General features: G+C 66.3%; 4 protein-coding genes across 4 annotated transcripts; 3 read left to right on the forward strand and 1 right to left on the reverse strand.

The window, feature by feature from the left end:
- The first annotated feature begins 3 nt into the window (after positions 1 to 3).
- Positions 4 to 4495, forward strand: AGBL2 (AGBL carboxypeptidase 2). The gene is made up of 13 exons (XM_040608875.1): positions 4 to 8; positions 109 to 305; positions 531 to 929; positions 1017 to 1124; positions 1209 to 1359; positions 1437 to 2207; positions 2287 to 2449; positions 2655 to 2781; positions 2890 to 2987; positions 3076 to 3185; positions 3262 to 3331; positions 3441 to 3536; positions 3679 to 4495. Exons 1-13 carry the CDS (start codon positions 4 to 6, stop codon positions 3913 to 3915), a joined length of 2532 nt encoding a protein of 843 aa, XP_040464809.1. The 3' UTR covers positions 3916 to 4495.
- Positions 4496 to 4677: 182 nt separating this feature from the next.
- On the forward strand, positions 4678 to 8396 carry MTCH2 (mitochondrial carrier 2). Its single transcript, XM_040609680.1, has 13 exons — positions 4678 to 4832; positions 4918 to 5002; positions 5090 to 5196; positions 5348 to 5374; positions 5752 to 5805; positions 5914 to 5971; positions 6100 to 6151; positions 6239 to 6298; positions 6847 to 6940; positions 7131 to 7178; positions 7581 to 7648; positions 7984 to 8059; positions 8203 to 8396. The coding sequence occupies exons 1-13, from the start codon at positions 4746 to 4748 to the stop codon at positions 8287 to 8289; spliced, it is 903 nt and encodes a 300-aa protein (XP_040465614.1). The 5' UTR covers positions 4678 to 4745; the 3' UTR covers positions 8290 to 8396.
- Positions 8397 to 9915: 1519 nt separating this feature from the next.
- Positions 9916 to 11316, forward strand: NUDT8 (nudix hydrolase 8). Its single transcript, XM_040608876.1, has 4 exons — positions 9916 to 10121; positions 10202 to 10334; positions 10699 to 10776; positions 10885 to 11316. The coding sequence occupies exons 1-4, from the start codon at positions 9916 to 9918 to the stop codon at positions 11113 to 11115; spliced, it is 648 nt and encodes a 215-aa protein (XP_040464810.1). The 3' UTR covers positions 11116 to 11316.
- A 419-nt stretch (positions 11317 to 11735) lies between these two features.
- NDUFV1 (NADH:ubiquinone oxidoreductase core subunit V1) lies at positions 11736 to 14128 on the reverse strand. The gene is made up of 10 exons (XM_040609651.1): positions 13968 to 14128; positions 13802 to 13884; positions 13562 to 13732; positions 13306 to 13489; positions 13033 to 13222; positions 12658 to 12870; positions 12407 to 12573; positions 12255 to 12336; positions 12028 to 12173; positions 11736 to 11939 (listed from the first exon to the last, which is right to left on the reverse strand). The coding sequence occupies exons 1-10, from the start codon at positions 14019 to 14021 to the stop codon at positions 11856 to 11858; spliced, it is 1374 nt and encodes a 457-aa protein (XP_040465585.1). The 5' UTR covers positions 14022 to 14128; the 3' UTR covers positions 11736 to 11855.
- Positions 14129 to 14490: the final 362 nt, after the last annotated feature.

A 14490-nucleotide genomic window follows, 5' to 3' on the forward strand; every position in this document is an offset into this window, starting at 1 on the left:
CTGATGCCGTGGGAGCCCTCTGTGGCCCCGCTCCTCTGGGTGTCTGCCAGGATAACGCAATCCCTTTGGCTCCTTTCCTGGCTTCGGGACCGCCCTGTCCCTCCCCAGTGCTAGCTGGTCGCTCAGCGACCGCGTCCTAGTCACCAGAGAAGGGTTTGCTGGGCCTTTGCCGGAGCTCTCGCAGCCATGCAGCCCAGCCCAGCAATCAGGGTTGAGGGACTGGGGGGGGTTCGGTGGCGAGCTGGTCCCCGAGCCCTACGACAGCTTCATGTACAGCCACCTGCGCTACTACGGCTACTTCCGAGGTGAGCCTTGGCTGCGGAGGGGCCCTGGCCACAGGGACACGTCCCCTCATGTCCCCAGCTCGGGGCTGCAGCTGCGCTCTCCCCAAGGCCAGAAGATGGGCGGGCAGAAGAGCCCGGTGTTCCCAGGGGGCTCTGCTGAGCAGCACGCCTCCGAGGAGCCTGGCACCGGCAGCACCAAACCTGGCTGGCTGCGGGGTCCTGGGCAGGAGCTGAGCCGTGAGTGAGACCCCGTTGCCGCCCGCAGTTCCCCGGCAGTGCAGTTGGTGCTGCCCTGGGGCTCAGAGCTGTGCCCTCCTGGCGTGCAGAGCACAGTGGCTGGGTCCTCTCCCTGCTTCGGGGTAGTGGGTGGGTTTGAGGGGGTGTCCCCACCCCAACCCTCACAGCTTGGGCTTCCTGCTCTGCCACGAGTGCATCAGAGCCCCCCAGCCCCTCTTGGTCTTCTTGCAGCCCCTGGGGTGCTGGAGCAGACCCCCCGCCAGGGCACACTAGTCCCCTCAGTGCAGTGCCGTGGGTCCCTGGGGGAACCGCGGGCTCTCTTTGCCCTTCCCTCGGCACGGGGACCCCTACCTGCTCCCCACTGGCCTGTCGAGTGCGAAGTCATCAAGGAAACGATCAAGCACATCGGTGAGGGAGTGCTCCGGCCATCCCCCCACCTCGCCACTGCGCCAGACACCCATGGTGCCCACAGCGCCTGTCTCTGTCCCTCCCTAGAGTGGGTCCCCCCTGAACCGGAGCCCTTCTGCCAGCCCGTGGGTCCTGAGCAGGCTCCAGCCACCCCCAGCAAGGAGCCTGGCACTGTTGTCTACCACCTCAACCCAGGTACTGGGGAGGGGGCAGCACCCCTGGGTGCCCCCTTGGTCTCCCCAGGCCCCCATCGCTGTCCCTCTGGGCTTCCCCCCACAGCACCCCGAGGCTCCTGCTTCACTCATGCCCGGGTCGGGGGGGCCCCTGGTCCCCTCTCCTCACCAGCGGCCCCTTTGGAGGGTCCCCAGGACACCACACTGCTCTTCGAATCCCGCTTCGAGAGCGGCAACCTCCAGAAAGCTGTCAAGGTGTAAGAGAGGGTCTGGGGGCCTGGGGGCAGGCAGCAGTAGGGCTGGGAGCTGGAGTGTGGCCTGTCCTGCTGCACAGGGGCCCCTACGAGTACGTGCTGACGCTGCGGCCAGACCTGTACACCTGCAAGCACACCCAGTGGTTCTACTTCCGCGTCCAAAACACCCGGCAAGACCCTCTCTACCGCTTCACCATCGCCAACCTGGCAAAGCCCAAGAGCCTCTACAGCGAGGGCTTGCGGCCGCTGCTCTACTCCCAGCAGGATGCCCAGAGCCGTGGCATCGGCTGGCGCCGCGTCGGGACTGACCTCCGCTACTACCGGGGGGGTGGTGGCGGGAAGGACCCGGCCACCTTCTGCCTCTCCTGGACAGTGCGCTTCCCCCACAACGATGACACCTGCTTCTTCGCCCACTCCTACCCCTACACCTACTCTGACCTGCAGCGCTACCTGCGGGCACTGGCAAGTGACCCAATGCGTTCACAGTACTGCACGGTGCGGGCGCTGTGCCGCAGCTTGGCCGGTAACACCGTCTACCTGCTGACCATCACCAGCCCTGCCGGTGTGGCGGCCAAGCGGGTGGTGGTGCTGAGTGCCCGCGCACACCCCGGGGAGAGCGGCAGCTCCTGGGCCATGCAGGGCTGCCTCGACTTCCTCCTTGGTGCCCACGCTGATGCGCAGCTCCTGCGCCGGCTCTTCATTTTCAAGGTGGTGCCCATGCTCAACCCCGACGGGGTGGTGGTGGGCAACTCGCGCTGCTCCCTGGCAGGCCGCGATCCCAACAGGGCTTACAGGACGGCGCTCCGCAGCTCATTCCCCAGCGTGTGGCACCTTCGGGCCATGGTTGAGAGGTGAGGTGGGGGTGCGGGGAGCTGGCAGGTCCATGCCATTCCTGTGGTGGTGCTGGTGGGTTTATCCTGATGTGCGCAGGGTGCTGGCGGAGCGGGAGGTGGTGCTGTACTGCGACTTCCATGGGCACAGCCGGAAGAACAATGTCTTCATGTATGGCTGTGACAGTGGCAGGGCTGGTGCTGGGCCACGGCTGTGCCAACGCGTCTTCCCCCTGATGCTGAGCAAAAACGCCCCCGACAAGGTGGGATTCTCTGAAGCCATCCTCAGAGCTGAGGAATGGCGTCTCAGAGCTGGGGAATGGCATCCTCGCCAAGCTTCATGGTGACACCAGATGGTGATGCAGGGAATGTGGCCACCGTGCCACTTCCCATGCTGCTGTGGTGTCCCTGTGGGGCTTGGAAGGGGGACACATGCCCACACTGTGCCAACTCCGGGGCTGGCCCCAGTTCTCCTTCCTCAGCTGCAAGTTTAAAGTGCAGAAGAGCAAAGCGGGGACAGGCAGGGTGGTCATGTGGCGCATGGGTGTCTCCAACAGCTACACCATGGAGGCAGCCTTCGGCGGCTCCACGCTGGGTGAGGGGCTGCCATGGGCCAGGGGTAATGGTGCCAGGTGTGTTGGCAGACGCATGGTCCCCAGGTTGGGAAGCTGCCACTTGTTTCGTTGTGCCCTGTTCCCTCCAGGCGGAAGGAACTCGCACTTCACTGTCGAAGACCTCAAGTCGCTGGGCTACCACCTCTGTGACACCTTGCTTGACTTCTGCGACCCTGATCCTGCCAAGGTGGGTCAGCAGCTGTGGCTCAAACAACAGCACCCGGGCTGGTCCTGGTGCTGCAGGGAACCACGGTGATGCTGGCTCTGACCCGCAGTTCCAGCAGTGCCTGTCAGAGCTGGACACGCTGCTGAGGCAGCGGCTGGGCCATGAGCCGGGCTCTGGGGGCAGCTGGAGTGATGTCTCCACCTCAGAGCTTGAGTCCAGGTACGTCCCAGCCACGCCGCCCCACAGAGCCCGGCAGTGCCAGCGGGTGCTGCAGACAGTTGTCTCCCTCACACAGCACCAGCGGTTCTGACAGCTCCGTGTCTGATGAGACCCCCCCGGCTCCCCTCTGTGGCCCAGCACAGCCGGTGAGCCCCTGGGTGCCACTGCTTTCAGGGCAGGCATGATGAAGCACCGGGAAGGCGCAAGATGTCGCAGTGTGCAGATGTTCCTATATTGCTTTGCCATCTGGTGCAGCAGGAGCGACAGAGGAGGAAGCAGCTGCGGAGCCGAAGAGCGAGGAATGCCTTGAACCAGACAAACGCTGCCTACCAGAACCATGCCAACATCCCGGTGAGCCTGGACTTGTGAGGACAGTCCACCTGGTCCCAGAGGGGACAGTCCTGGAGGGACCCTTGTCCCTGGTGCTGTCCCAGCCTGGTGCCAGCACTCCTGGGGCTCCATGTGGGTCTAACCCCTCTTCTGTGACCCCCAGGCCAGGCCAGGGCCCTCCAGGACCCACCGGCAGCTGGCTCTCCCCAGGACCCCAAGGGAAGGCAGTGCGGTGGGAGAGGAGCCCAGAGCTGGCTCTGTTGTAACCGCTCCCAGCGCAGCTGCAGTGGGGGGCTGGACGCCGTGCTGCCATCTGGGGATCTCAGCTGGACAGTGGCACCAGTGCAGTGTCGCGCCATCAGCCACTGCTGAGCACCCACCACCCTGGTGTCACCAGTGATTCCTCACGGGATACAGCCCCGGGAGCCAAACTGGGGCTGTCCCAGCGGTGGGGTGGGCAGCGGGGCGGGCAGGCGGCTGCTGCCCGCAGGCACAGGGCACATTCCCACCTCACCACCCACAGCACGGCCTCGCTGCCCGCTGCCCGCCGCTGCTGGGCCTGTGCTCGGGATTAAAGGCTGTACCCGTGGCTGTGCCTCTGTGTGGTGACACTAGTTTTCATCCTGCCATTCCCCTGGGGCTCCTCCTCAGCCTCCAGCCTGCCCAGAGGCTGCTGGCACCCAGCCCCAGGCCCCGGCACCATGGCGGTACCTCAGCCCTGCAGGCTCCGTTGTGCTGCAGGCCCCATCACCACGGCGTCCACTCAGGCCCTATCTCCATGACGTCCCTTCAGGCCCCGTGCCCTCAGGTCCATCGCCATAGTGTCCCCTTAGGCCCCAGACTCTCAGGCCTATCGCCACTGCGTCCCCTCTGGTCCCAGTCCCTCAGGCCCTGTCGCCACGATGTCCCTTCACGCCCTGTCCCCTCAGGCCCATCGCCCTGTCCCCTCAGGTCCTGCCATGTCCCCTCAGGCCTGCAGGCCGTGGCGAGGCCTCAGGCACCGCGGGTGCCGCAGGCCGCGTTGCCATAGCGACGCCTCAGGCCTGCTGGCCGTGGTGACGCCACCTCGTTGCTATGACGACCCGGCGCGCCGCTCCCCGCTCCCCCCCCCCCCGCTCCCCCCCCCGCCCGGAAGCAGGCTGCGGCCGCGCCGGAAGTACCGGGAGCGGGGGGAGGAAGCGGAAACGGTGGCGGTGGTGTCCTTCTGGGCCGTGACGCCGGGGCGGCACCATGGCGGACGCGGCCTCGCAGGTGCTGCTGGGCTCGGGGCTGACCGTGCTCTCGCAGCCCCTCATGTACGTGAAGGTGCTGGTGCAGGTAAGGGGTTGCCGGTAACGGGGGGGGCTGGGGGGGCGCACCGGGCCCGGTACCGGCGACTGCAGGCAGCCTGTCCCCGCCGCAGGTGGGGTACGAGCCGCTGCCGCCCACCCTGGGGAGGAACGTCTTCGGGCGCCAGGTCTACCAGCTGCCGGGCCTCTTCTCGTACGGTGAGTCTGCCGCGGCGGCGCGGCTGCCCGTGTCTCCCGCCCCGCGGGGGTCTGGCGTGGCGTGACGGGGTCCCGCTGCCCCCCCAGCCAAGCACATCGTGAAGGTTGACGGAAGAGCGGGACTCTTCAAAGGCCTCACCCCCCGCCTCTGCTCCAGCGCCATCGGCACTGTGGTGCACAGCAAAGTGCTGCAGGTACCTGGGGGGGGCGCGTCGCAGCCGGCCCCGGGAGGGCTCTGTCGGCCGGCGCTGGGGGCACCGAGACCCCGCATCTCGCCGCTTTGGCCTTGGGGGGTCCCTGCCCTGGCTCCCGCGGCTGTGCTGACCCTGCCCTTTCCATCCCCAGCGGTACCAGGAGGCCGAGCAGGCTGAGGTAGGTGCAAGGCTGCTTCCCCCAGTGAATTCTCTGTCTCCCTTTTGATCCCTCCTTCCATCCCTCCCTCCTTTCCCCCTCCTTCCCCCATCTCTCTTGCTCCCTTCCTCCCTCTCCCACTCCTTCCCTTTGTCTGCCCACCTGCCTGCCTCCCTCCCTCTCCTTTTCTCACTCCCTCTCTCCCTCTCTCTGTGTGCGCCCTGGCTGCAGGCAGAGGCAGCCCAGCATCAAGCACTGCCCCCAGGGAGAAGGGCTCCAGCAGGGCCAGGGGCTGCCGAGCCCACGCTGGGGGGCTGTGGGTCCTTTCAGAGGTGGGGGGGAAGGAGTGGTGCTTTTTGGGGGGCTGTTCCCTGCCTGATGCCTCTTTCTGTCTCCAGCCTGGCACCAGCAAGAAGGAGCCCGTGTCCTCACTGGAGCAGGTTCTCAAGGAGGTGAGGAGGAGGAGGAGGGTGTTAGAGGGGCTTGGTACAACACTGGTGGGTGCTCTGTCTGCTGCATCCCTGTCACCCAGCCCCCCCTGACAGCCCGTTTCTCCTCAGACCTCCCGAGAGATGGTCGCTCGCTCTGCTGCCACGCTCATCACCCACCCCTTTCATGGTAGGTGCCTTCCCCCGTAGCCAGTGCACGGGCATAGTGACTCAAGTAACGGGTGCGTGTCACCCCTGTGTTCCTCTGGAGCATCCCTGTACCCCCCTGACCCTCGCGCTGCCTGTCTCTGCCTGCAGTAATCACCCTACGCTGCATGGTGCAGTTCATCGGCCGGGAGACCAAGTACAGGTATGGGGCGGAGGCTGCCGCAGCGGGGGCTGCCTGCCCGCAGGGCCCCCTCTGACTGCAGCACTGTCCTCTTCCTCCCCGGCCCAGTGGGACACTAAGCGCCTTCGCCACGATTTACCGAGAAGAGGGTATCCTGGGCTTCTTCGCGTGAGTGCCATCCATTGGGGCCTGGGGGAGGGGGGTACAGCGGGGTGTCTCCCCAAAATCCATGGGCCTCACTCAGGTGTTGCTCCTCGCTCCAGTTGCGGCGCTGCAGCTCTGCCCTCCCATCTTGCCGGGTTCCAGAAGCACTCCGCCCTGACCTCAGCCGCTGCTGGGGTGCACAGTTTCCTATTCTGCCCTCCCTGGGGGGCTTCCTGGTGTGGATCTGGCAAGCCCCTGCCTTGTAGCCACCAGCCCCGGGGTGTGCAGGTGACATCCAGTACCTGGGGACATTAAAACAGAGCAAAGGTGTAGTAACCTTTTCCCGGGAGCAGTGGCTGGGGGGTGTTTTGGGTCCCTCCAACAGTTCCCCTCTGCGTCCGTGTCCTCTCTGAACTGTCCTGCTCCTGGGGCCAGGAGTTCCCCCTTCACCCAGCTTCTGGGGGAACTGCTGCTCCCTCCTGTTCTAAACTGGCCGTTCCCCAGCTCTCCCTCCGTGCGGCTGGATCCAAGGCTGCACTAGGCTCACGTTCCTGCTGCCTTTTCTCTTTTAGTGGCCTCATCCCCCGGCTCCTCGGGGACATCCTTTCACTCTGGCTCTGCAACATGCTGGCCTACCTCATCAACACGTACGCGCTGGAGAATGGGGTATGGGCTTGGCACCCTGCTTTTGGGGGGCCTGGGGCAGGCTGGGGGCAGTGCAGGGACGTGGCTGGTGTTGAGTTGACAGCAGTGAGGGATGGGGGAGGCTCCAGGGACAGTCTGGGAGGCCACAGCCCTGTTTTGGGGTGGCAACACAGCTCTGTAGGGAATGAAGGTGCCTTTCCCTTTCCTACAGGTCTCAACCATGGCAGAGATGAAGAGCTACTCACAGGCAGTCACTGGAGTGAGTACAGCCCATGTGACGGGGGGGTACACTCATGTGTGTGATGCTGTCTCCCTGTGGGGAGGCAGGAAATAATGGAATCCTCTTTCCCCTGGGAAACAGTGTGTTCCCGTAATCCTGCCTGTCCTGCGGCTGCTACGCTTGGGGGAGCAGAGCCCTGGGCTGTGGAGGGATCGGCCTGCAGGGGAAGGAATGCTCCACGGAGGAGCTCTGTGACCCTGCGCACCCACGGGCTCACGCCGTCGGCCTTGGCCCAGCCCCACATGGGGCCTGTGGGAGAGGGTTTCCTCTGTGGGGTGTCCTTGGGGATCTTTTGGGGGTCCTTACTGCCATGTGGAGTGAAGCGGGGAGATCCCTAGGGGTCCACGTGCCGCTGCCAATCAGCCCTGCTCTCCCTTGCAGTTCTTTGCCAGCATGCTGACCTACCCCTTCGTGCTGGTCTCCAACCTGATGGCCGTCAATAACTGCGGGTGAGTCTGCCACCATCTCCTATGCCGCAGCGAGGGCGAGCCCACGCCTGGTGGGGCTGGCCCGGGTGTCGGCCGTGCCCCTCCATGCCAGATCAGCTGCCAAAACTGCCTTTCCAAAGCTCCCAGATAGCAAAGATGTTTTAAACTTGCTGTGGGGCTAATCCCTGGACGGTAGCACTGTGGTTTGGGGGGGATGTGTGGGGTGGGAGCCTGGCCTTGGAAGGGCCATTTTGGGGTTCAGCCCGGCGTGGAGCTGCAGAGGGGGATGGTTCCTTCCCTACTGGCTCAGCCCTGGGTGGAAATAATTTCCCGTGGGTCTCCTCTCCCTTTCCCAGGCTGGCTGGGGGCCTCTTCCCCTACGCACCCACCTACTCCTCCTGGCTGGACTGCTGGAGCCAGCTGCACAGGGAGGTAAGTGGCTGGAGCGGGGCAGCGCCGGGATGCTGCCTGGCCATGGAGAGGAGCCAGGTGGGAGCCCCGTGAGGTCTGGGGGGGCTGCACCAGGAATCGGGGCAGCCCTGACTCACCTAGCAGTGATTGTCTCCTCCTTCCAGGGCAACATGAGCCGAGGGAACAGCCTGTTTTTCCGCAAGGTGCCCGCAGGGAAGCGATACGTGTGGGAGGAGAGGAGGTTTCGCTGAAGTTGGAGATGAGAGGGCAGTTGTGAAGCCAATGTGGGGCTCTGGAGGCAAAGAATTATGAGAGCGTGTTGATTTCTATACAGTTTTTTAAAATCATTTAATGCTGAGAGGTGAAGGTTGGATGCCTGATTGTCTGTCATGAGGCTGGGGGTTTCCTGGGGAGGGGATTGGCCGATCTCCAGTGTTCCCTCCCTGACTGAACCACCGGAGTGCTGTCCCTATGATTCCCTACTTCCCCCTTATTTCTCTGACCCCTTGTCAGCTCAGCACCCGCACAGACCCCCGTAGGCACAGTCAGCCAGGCTGGGTGCTGGGACAGTCCCACGAGCCACTGTCATGTCCCTCCTGTCCTTGCAGGGACCCAGCACCTGTCTCTTTATCTATAGCCTGGAAGTGTTGGCGCTGCTGAGGCTCCCAGTAAATCCGCTGGCAGAAATCCCTCTCCTGTGGTTACACCCTGGGAGCCTTCTCCCAGCCTTGGACCCAGTCGAGGCTGTTTTGAGGGAAGAAATTCCCCCGCAAGATAACAGGGCCCAGAACCTTCCCCCTCTTACCAATAACCCCCTTGATTTATTAAGACCGGTGGTACCAGTGTCACAGGTGCTTGGGCAGCAATGGTCCCAGCTCCCCCAGGGGCTGCCCCACCCTGCGCAGGGGCTGGGGGCTGCTCGTTAACAGCTGGGGGATAATTGTGGGGCAGTGGCGTGGGTGGTGGTGGGGCCCAAAGGCCTCTGCTCATGCGCCTCAGTTTCCCCTCCCTCATTCCTCCTTGAGGCTGCGGTGGTGGGAGCAGAGCTGGGGGGGATCCCACCGCAGCACCCCTGGGTGAGGGAACACAGGAGTGGCACTGGGGGGCCACACACCCCGTCAGAGGGTTGCAAACTCCCGAACAGGGTTGCACAGCTGGAGAAGGACTTGCACGTGTGGTGGGGGTTGTGTGTGTGCAAAGCTGGGAGGGGGGTTGCACATCTGGTGGGGGTTGTTGCACACCCAGCAGGGGCATTGCAAAGCTGGGGGGGTGGGTTGTGTACCCAGCAGGGGTTGTTGCACACCCAGCAAGAGGACTGCACACCTGGCAGGGCATTGTAAAGCTGCAGGTGGGTGTTGTGCAAAGCTGGGGGGGGGAGCGTTGCACACCCGGTGGGGTCTGTTGCACAGCCAGTGGGAGGGTGGGACACCCAGGGCCGCTGCATGCCCAGGGGTGTGTGTGCAGAGCTGGAGGTGGGTTGCACAGCAGGCAGGGCAGTTGCGCCCCGGGAGGATGTTGCACAGCTGGCGGGGGTGGTTGCACACCCTGGGGCTGTTGCACACCGCAGGGGTTGCACGCCTGGTGGGGGGGTTGTGTACTGGGAGGGGTTGCACACCGGGAGGAGGTTTCATCCCGCGGCTGGGTTGCACACCTGGCAGGAGGGTTGCACGCTGAGGGGGGGGTTGTACGCTGGGAAGTGGTTGCACACCCGGCAGGGCTGTTGTACACCGGGAGGCAGTTGCACATGGGGGGCCGCTTGCACACTGGGACGAGGCTATCCACCGGGGCGGCCGGTTGCACACCCCCCCGGGAGGCCGGAGCACCCCGGCGGGGGCGGGACCGGGCCGGCACCGCCCCCCCCCGGTGCCCGCGGCGCCATGGCGGAGGCGGCGGGCGCGGCGCTGCTGGGCGGTGGGAGCGAGCGGCGGTGCCGGGCGCGGCTGGCGGCGGCGGCGGGGCGGCGGGGGGGGGCGGCGGCGGCGGCGGCCGTGCTGGTGCCGCTGTGCTCGGTGCGCGGCCGCCCCGCGCTGCTCTTCACCCTCCGCTCCCGCCGCCTGGGCGGCCCCCACAGCGGCGACGTCAGGTACCGGCGGCGGGAGCGGGGCCCGGGGCCGGGCTGACGCCGACCCCCCCCATTGCCCTCCCTGCCCCGGCCTTTTGCAGCTTCCCCGGGGGGCGGCGCGACCCGGCGGACGGCGACGCAGTGGCCACGGCGCTGCGGGAGACGCGGGAGGAGCTGGGGGTGGCGGTGGCGGCACCGAGCGTCTGGGGGCAGCTGCGGCCGCTGCCCGACCGGGTACAGGGCACCGGGGGCGGGGGGGGGGGGGGCGAGGTGACAAGGGCACCGGGCTGGGGCTGCAGGGTGTGTGGGGACACTAAGGACGTGGGGATGGCAAAGGGCACGTGAACATAAGGGCGGGGTGGCAGCAGGGACACAGGGTGATGGGGACACAGGGGTTGGCGGGGACACAATGACAGATTCATGGAATGGCAGGGACACGGGTGGCAGCAGGCAAAGGGGTGTTGGGTGACAGATGCACAGTAGGTGCCAGAGTGGGCCACAGGGTGTCCGGGGCTGGGGAGAGGGGATCCAGGTGCGTGGGTGACACTTTGGGGAAGGGGTGACTGTCACCCCCATCCCCTGTGGATGCACCTTCCAGCAGGGACAGATGGTGGCTCCCGTTGTGGCCAACCTGGGGCCCTTGGAGGACTGGACATTAACCCCCAACCCCGATGAGGTGGGTGACCCTGCACTGGCTGCAGCCCCCGCCTAGGCTGAGCACCCGGTTCCCTGGTGCCACTGTGGCAGCCGGCCCTGGCCACCCCCCTGCCACCTGTGCCGGCAGGTGGAGGAGGTCTTCACCCTGCCCCTGGCTCACCTGCTGCGGGAGGAGAACCAGGGCTACACCCATTTCCGCACCGCCGGCCGCTACGGCTACACCCTGCCTGTCTTCCTCAACGGCCCCCACAAGGTCTGGGGGCTGACAGCCATCATCACCGAGCTGACGCTGGAGCTGCTGCTGCCCAACGGCTACCGCAGGAAGACCTACGTGCCGGCACGAAGCCCCTCGACGTGACGCCAGAGGGAACGAGGTGGCCCTCAGGTGCTGGGGGGGGGTATTTTTAGGGGTGGCCTTGACATGCACACCGGGATGGGGTGGGAGGAGGGTGCCGTGAGGAAACCAGCCCTTCCACCCGTGGGTGCTGCTGCCTGCCAGGCTCCACGTGCCTGCAGCTGGCGTCACACACTGTGATTTAGTAAAAAGCCATGTTTGGAACCACTTGTGCCGTGATCTGTGAGTCACGGTGCATGGCTGGCCCTCGGTGCCAACACTATGGGGGCTGGGGGGACACGACAGCTGTCCCCTGTGGCACTGGTACAGGCAGGAGCTGTCCTGGTGCCACCACGGCAGGGAGCATGGTGTCCCCAGGGATGGGCTGGGGGCCATGTAATACCCCAACAGTGTAGTGCTGCCTCTGCCCCCCAGCCCAGCCCAGCGGGGGCCATGGAAGCTCATGGAAAACCAGGATCTCCCTTTGGGGGTGGGGAGGAAATCCATACCCTGGCTGCGTGATCCCCCTGATCCTGGGGATACCCTGCTCCAGGGGAGGCAGGACCCCAAAGCCCCCCCAGTGGTCCCTTCCCAGGTTATGTCCACAGCTTACACCTGTCCCCCCTCCCAGCCAAGCGAGCCTGTGAGCGCAACAGCATTTATTGAGGATCCCTCAGCAGAACCCACAAGTTGCCCAGGGAGCCCCCCCAGTAGGAACAGGCAGGGCCACCACTGCCGGCAGTCCCTGCCCCCCCACCGCCTCCTTACGCCGACACCGCTCGGGCTTTGGCCTCCCCATAGCGCCGCATCCTCTCCTCCAGCTCAGGTCGGAAGTGGCGGATGAGGCCCTGCACAGAGCAAAGGAGATGGGTTAAGGGGGTGGGGGGAAAGGCTGACAGCGCCCCCAGACCCTGCTCCCCGCCCCAGATGCCCCACCTGCACAGGCCAGGCTGCACCGTCGCCCAGGGCGCAGATGGTGTGGCCCTCGATCTGCTTGCTGATCTCCCACAGCGCATCGATCTCGGCCACCTGTGCATTGCCCTGCACAAACCGCGCCATGACCTTGTTCATCCAGTCAACACCTGCAGGGACGGGAAGGCCATGAGGGGCCTGCAGTGTGGCCCCCCAGGCCCCACACCTGCCCGCCCCGGCCCCCTGCTCACCTTCTCGGCATGGGGTGCACTGCCCGCAGCTCTCGTGCTTGTAAAACTCGATGAGGCGGGCGATGGCTTTAATGACATCAGTCTGGGGAGGGAAGGGAGGGTGAGGGCCCTGCCACGGCACGGGGGGGCTGGGGAGGGGGCCCATCCCTTACCGATTTGTCCATGACAATGACGGCGGCCGTGCCGAGCCCACTCTGCGCCTGCACCAGGGAATCGAAGTCCATCAGCACAGTCTCGCACACTGACTTGGGCAGCAGCGGCGTGGAGGAGCCCCCCGGGATGACAGCCAGCAGGTTGTCCCAGCCCCCGCGGACACCCCCTGCCAGAGAGGGGGGACAGGGCGGGCTGAGCTGGGCCCAGCACGGCCCCAGCATGGCTCGGCAGGGCAGCCCATGGTGCTTACCGGCGTGTTTCTCAATGAGCTCCTTCAGCGGCACTGACATCTCCTCCTCCACAGTGCAGGGGTTGTTGACGTGACCCGAGATGTTGAAGAGTTTTGTCCCCGAGTTGCGCTCCCGCCCGAAGCTGGCAAACCAGGCACCACCCCGCCGGCAGATTGTGGGGGACACAGCCACCGTCTCCACGTTGGCCACCGTAGTGGGGCAGCCAAAGACACCTGGAAGTGGTGGGAGCTCTCAACGGCTGCAGCAGGACGGTGGCTTGGGGACGACTGGTTTTGTCCGGTCGCTGCCATTTTATCCCACTCTCCAGCAGTGCCTGGAAATGGCTCATGCTGCCAAGAGCCACAGAAGCAAAGCGGGGAGGGCCGGGAACATACCCACGTCGGCGGGAAAAGGGGGCTTCAGGCGTGGCTTGCCCTGCTTGCCCTCGATGGACTCGATCAGCGCCGTCTCCTCCCCACAGATGTAGGCTCCGGCACCCCTCACCACGAAGACATCGAAGGCATATCCCGAGCCACAGGCGTCCCGCCCCAGCAGCCCAGCCTCGTACGCCTCCCGGATGGCCACCTGCAGCGGGCAAGGACCAGTGGGTCTGGGGCAGCCCCCTTCCCCTGCTGGCTGGGGGCCCCTCGCCCCCATCCGCCGCTCACCTGCAGGTTGGAGGCCTCGTTGTAGAACTCGCCGCGGATGTAGATGTAGGCAGCGCGGGCGCCCATGGCACGCCCCGCCACCAGGCAGCCCTCCACCAGCTTGTGGGGGTCATGGCGCATGATCTCCCGGTCCTTACAGGTGCCCGGCTCCCCCTCGTCTGCGTTCACCACCAGGTATTTGGGTCTGGAGGGGGATGCGGGTGCCGTCAGGGCCAGGCTCCCCGCGGGGGGGTGACGGGGCCAGTCCCGGTCTCACCTGCCGTCCGGGGGCTTGTTCATGAAGCTCCACTTGAGGCCGGTGGGGAAACCGGCGCCGCCGCGGCCCCGCAGCCCTGAGGCCTTGATCTCGCCGAGGATCCAGTCCACCCCCTTGAGCAGGATCTCCTTCGTCTTGTACCAGTCGCCGCGGCGCAGGGCGCCCTGCAGCCTGCGGGCACGGCACGGCCGGTGGCACCGAGCTGGTGGCAACGGGCCACCCCCCGACCCTGCCACTCACCGCCAGTCATGCCGCCCGTAGAGGTTGGTGAAGATCCGGTCCTCGTCCCGTAGCGACCCGAACTGCGTCTTCTTGGGCGCCGTCTGCGGGGACACACGCACTCAGCGCCGGGAGCACCGGGGCCGGCGGACCCCGCCCCGGCGCGCCCTCCCCCGTCCCCGCTCACCGAGAAGGAGGCGGCGGGCAAGCGCCGCAGCGCCAGCAGCTGCCGGGCGGCCATGGCGGGGCGGGCAGCGGCACCAGCACCGGTTACCGGGACCCACCGTCACCTTCAGCCGCCCCCCGCGAGCGGCGCACCGGCGGTGACGTCCGCGGCGAGCGCCGGCACCCGGCGCAGCGGTGACGTCAGCGAGCGGGGCAGGGCTACGCCAGGGGGCGTGGCTAGAAGCGGAGGCGTGGTCACACTTGACAAAGAGGCGTGGTCACACGGACAGGGGGCGTGGCCAGGATGGCTCCGCGCTGCCACGTGCCTCGGGCCCCGTCCCGGGTCGGGTTTCGGGAGCTGAAACCGGAGGCCCCCGCCCGCCCCCCCCCCGGTGCCCCCCGGGGCGCCCCGCTGCCACCACCCCCCCCCCCCCCGGCACCCCGGGGGGCCGCGTCGTGCTGCCCAGCCCCAGCCCCGTGGCGGGTCCCGCTTGCCCCCCAGCTGCCCCCTGCTTTGGGGCCACCTTACCCCTGTCGGTGGCCTC

Source organism: Falco naumanni, chromosome 10 (genome assembly GCF_017639655.2).
Source record: "Falco naumanni isolate bFalNau1 chromosome 10, bFalNau1.pat, whole genome shotgun sequence".
Taxonomy (NCBI): domain Eukaryota; kingdom Metazoa; phylum Chordata; class Aves; order Falconiformes; family Falconidae; genus Falco; species Falco naumanni.